This window comes from Mirounga angustirostris, unplaced genomic scaffold (assembly GCF_029215605.1).
Source record: "Mirounga angustirostris isolate CCGP_5_RB_7025 unplaced genomic scaffold, mMirAng1.0.hap1 SCAF_6, whole genome shotgun sequence".
In the NCBI taxonomy this organism is placed as follows: domain Eukaryota; kingdom Metazoa; phylum Chordata; class Mammalia; order Carnivora; family Phocidae; genus Mirounga; species Mirounga angustirostris.
In genome coordinates this window covers 115,243,706-115,247,840 of record NW_026991714.1, presented here as the reverse complement: position 1 = coordinate 115,247,840, position 4,135 = coordinate 115,243,706, and the positions used below count along the sequence as shown (strand labels likewise).

The 4,135-nt window shown below is 50.2% G+C and overlaps 1 protein-coding gene across 1 annotated transcript; it reads left to right on the top strand.

Annotated features, from left to right (window-relative positions):
- The first annotated feature begins 1,105 nt into the window (after nucleotides 1-1,105).
- Nucleotides 1,106-3,305, top strand: FAM170B (family with sequence similarity 170 member B). The gene has a single exon (XM_045876255.3). The coding sequence runs from the start codon at nucleotides 1,516-1,518 to the stop codon at nucleotides 2,284-2,286; it is 771 nt and encodes a 256-aa protein (XP_045732211.2). The 5' UTR covers nucleotides 1,106-1,515; the 3' UTR covers nucleotides 2,287-3,305.
- Nucleotides 3,306-4,135: the final 830 nt, after the last annotated feature.

The following is a 4,135-nucleotide window of genomic DNA, read 5'->3' as shown; positions in this document are numbered from 1 at the left end:
GAAGAGAGGGTGGAAGTATGCTGGTCAGGTAGGTCAGAAGAAAGGGCGGGAAGGTGCTGCCAGGTGTGTTCCTTGGGAGGGAGGTCCTGGAGGGTGAGGAGTGGGCACGGGGTCACCCCTCGGTGCTGTTACCAAAATGTTGTATTGGCCATAAAGATGGATGGTGGGTATGCCTGAGGCCATTGTGAGTACATGAGGTAATTTCAGAAGGTATGAGGATGAAACTGTAAGACATTCATCATTATGTATATATATATTTTTAAAGATTATTTATTTATTTATTTGAAAGAGAGAGAATGAGAGAGAGAGAGAGCACATGAGAGGGGGGAGTGTCAGAGGGAGAAGCAGACTCTCTGCTGTGCAGGGAGCCCGATGCGGGACTCCAGGATCATGACCTGGGCTGAAGGCAGTCGCTTAACCAACTGAGCCACCCAGGCGCCCCATCATTATATATTTTAATGTACATTGGAGAAACAGAATTGGCATGTCAATCCTATGATTTCAGAATAATATGAAGAAGTCCTTTATAATAAATGGATTAAATTTAATCTAGAACATCAATTTGAAGACCACTATGAGGTGACCATGGACAGCACCTAAGGGTAATACCAGTTTGTCAGTCAGTTAAGCTCTTTGTGCCTCAGTTTCCTAATCTGTCAAATGGGAATCACAGCAATGTAATTTCTTGGGGTTTTGTTTTTTTTTTTCAATATTAATGGAGTTAAAACGTGGCAAGCACTTAGACGATGACAGAATACAGTGAATGTTCAAGGAGAGGGCGAGATGCTCCCTGCGTAAGATGGAGACACATTACAAAGGCAAAGGGGATGGCGGGGCTGGAAGGCCTGGCCAAAGCATGTCCCATGCATGGCTTTTTAAATTGGTTTTATTGAGCTGTTAATTTAAATACAGAAATATCATCAGTTTTAAGTGTACAATTTGAAGAATTTTAGTAAGTGTGCATTTGTGTAACCACCACCACGATCATGATATGGAATATTTTCATCATCCCCAAAGGTTCCCTTGTGACCATTGGAAATCAGTTCCCCGCATCTCTCCCCCCGCCCCCCCCCCCACCCCGCAGCTCCTGGTAACCCTTGATCTCTCCTCTCTCCCTATAATTCTACCTTTTCTAGAATGTCATCCAGGTGGAATCCTATACTGTATGGCCTTTCTACCCTAGGTGCTTTCATTTAGCATATGCATTAGAGATTCATCCATGTTTTGCAGGTATCATTCCTTTTTATCACTGGATAGGCTTGCATGGTATGGATGTACCATCATCTGTCTATTCACCAGCAGATGGTCATTTTGGGTTTCGTCAAGTTTTTGGCGATTACATTCATACATTGTTTGATCCTCATCATTATCCCACGAGGTAAGCACTGTCATCCCCATCTTATAAGGAAACAGCCACAGGAGTGGATGGCACCTGCCCGGGGACCTTGAAGCCCGCACCCTTTCAGAGTCCTGAAGGTGGGTTTCGGTGCTGATCCCTGCGGGGGCACTGATGAAATGTCCTTGCACTTCTCAGGGGCCGTAGAGAGAGAGGAGCCGTCTCCGCGGCCCGGGCCGGCCGTTCCCCACGAGGAGGACGTCTACTTGGCCGGCAGGGCTCGGGCGATGCTGAGCTGGAGCAGCTCGCCGTCAGCCCAGTCCGCCTCCGAGTACCAGTCCTACTCCCAGTACCAGTCCTGCCCCTCCTGCCCGTGCGACGAGGAGGCCGCCGCCCAGCAGAGCGCGTGCGCCTTCTACACCCACGTGCAGACGGTGCGGGGCGTGGCCGTGGCCTGGGAGACCGAGACGGGCTTCGAGCCGGTCAGCAGGAAGCCCCGCCTTCACCAAGCCGCGTTCGTCAAGAGGCAGAGGAGGAAAGGCTCCTCCTTCGAGATGGCTTCCAACACCGACCTGCGCTGGGAACTGGAAGCCAGCAAGAACACCTGCTGCCCGGAGCAGGACGACGCGGAGCTGCTAGGGCCCCTCGAGTGCTGCCTGCAGGAGCTGCGGGACACCCCGGACTGGCTGGTCACCACGAACTCCGGGCTGCGCTGCGTGGCCTGCTGCCGGGTCTTCCCCACGTTGGAGGCTCTGCTCAAGCACGCCCAGTATGGCATCCAAGAGGGCTTCAGCTGCCAGATCTTTTTTGAGGAGATGCTGGAGAGAAGGCGGGCCCGGGGCCAAGTGCAGGAGCTAGAGCTGCAGGAGGAGGAGCAGCGCCCTTCCGAAGGCAGTGAAAGTTCAAGGCGGCACGCCAGGGTGCTTCCCTCGCCACAGCAGAAGCAGTGAGCTGGAGGGGATGTGCCCAGCCCTGGCCTTACCTCCGGCACCTCAGTTGCTCCTTCCCCAGCCAGCAGGACCAGCACTACAGGGGCCGGGGGAAGAAAGCCCGCAGGAGCTAGAGCTGCGAGGGCCGTGACAAGGCAAGGGGAAGAAGCCTTCCAAAGGGCACAGCATTTTCAACCAGAGTCCATTTCAAAACCTGAATCCAAAGAGGAGGGCTTTAAGTGTTTCTGACCATGGGCACGAGATCTGAAGCCCACAGGCCTGTGGCCGCAGGGATTTCTATTTTTGTTGGTAGATCAAGCAGGTCGTGACTCAAAGGAGAGCCAACTGCAAATGAAGCGTCAGCCCTATATTGTTCATTGTTAGGAACCCGCCATATGCCCTAGTTCTAGGTTTTATTTTAGTGGGATTAAACTTGAGTGACTCAAAATGTAAGGCCTTGTCAGAAGGAGTGAACCATGCTATTAGGTTGGAGCTACAGGAAATTGCCATTTCTGTAGGTTACACCCCAGCACAGACACCGGGAAACAGGTAGGTTCCCAGAGGTGGAGCTGGGGTCTGGGTAAGTCTTGCTACCTATGAGTGCACAGGTCAACTACATGCTTTAAAATGTTGTTACAAAATTCATTTGCACCCTGCTATCTGTCCCCAGCTCAGGGGGCTGCATTCGTTCAAGAAAATACATGGATGGCTCACTGTGTTAGGCTGATGAAACAGATAGCCCAGCTTTCCAGTGAGAGGCGGATGGAAGAGGCAATTGCAAGGCAAAGGGATGAATCAACATAAAAGAGGTTTGGGGAGCTCAGCGGAGGGCCCCCAAACTCACAGTGGTTGATGAGGAAGGACAAGTTTCCAAAAGAGGTGATGTTCACAAAGGCTTGGAGGACAAGTAGGACCAGGGCTTCTCACTCTCAGTCCTGTTGACATTTTAGGCTGAATAATTATCTTTGTGTCAGGGAGGGCTGTCCTTTCCATTGGAGGATGTTTGGCAGCATCCCTGGCCTCCACCCACCAGATGCCAGTGGCATCCCCTTCTCTACAACTGTGACAATCAAAAATGTCCTAGATATTAACAAACGCTCCCCGGAGGCAAAACTGCTCCTTGGTTGACAATCACTGAGCTAGACAAAAATGAGGATCTTAGAAGAGGGAATGGCACAAGATATATGGGCAATTGCCAGCCATTTGGCCTGGTTGGAATGCTGGAGACATTTCTCCCCTCGTATGATCCATAAAGTTTAGCACCTGCTATGTGCCAGACACTGTACTGGGCATGGGAAACAAACTGAACATGCATGGATGGTTCCCTGTGGAGCTTACGGCTGGGGGCAAAAATAGACTCCATATATACATATTTAGAAATAACTATGGAAGTACTCGTTTTACAACCTTCAAGGCCCTCTATGGCCCAGGCTTTGCTAACTTCTCCATCACCATTTCATAACATTCACTGCTTCACTCACTGTGCTCCAAGCTTTCATACCTCAGGGCCTTTGCACTTACTCTCTCCTCTAAGTGGAGTGCATATCCTTCTCTGTCGCTCTTTTGGCTGACCCCTTGCTCATCCCTGAGGTTTCAGCTTTGTTACTTTTTCAAAGGGGACTTCAGCAATCATGCTATCTTAGTGTAGGCCTCATTCTATTTGCAGATGGTTTTAAAGAGAGCACTAGCAGGATCAGATTCATGTTTCAGACTCATTTTGGTTGTATGTGAAATATGGATTGGTACAGTAGCAAAAGAAGAATAAGTAGGGAGATGACTTAAGAGGCTGTTAACGGAAGTCCAGACAAGGGACAATGTGGCTTGCATAAGGCTTGTCACAAGCCAAGAGGGAGTGAATGGATGTATTCAA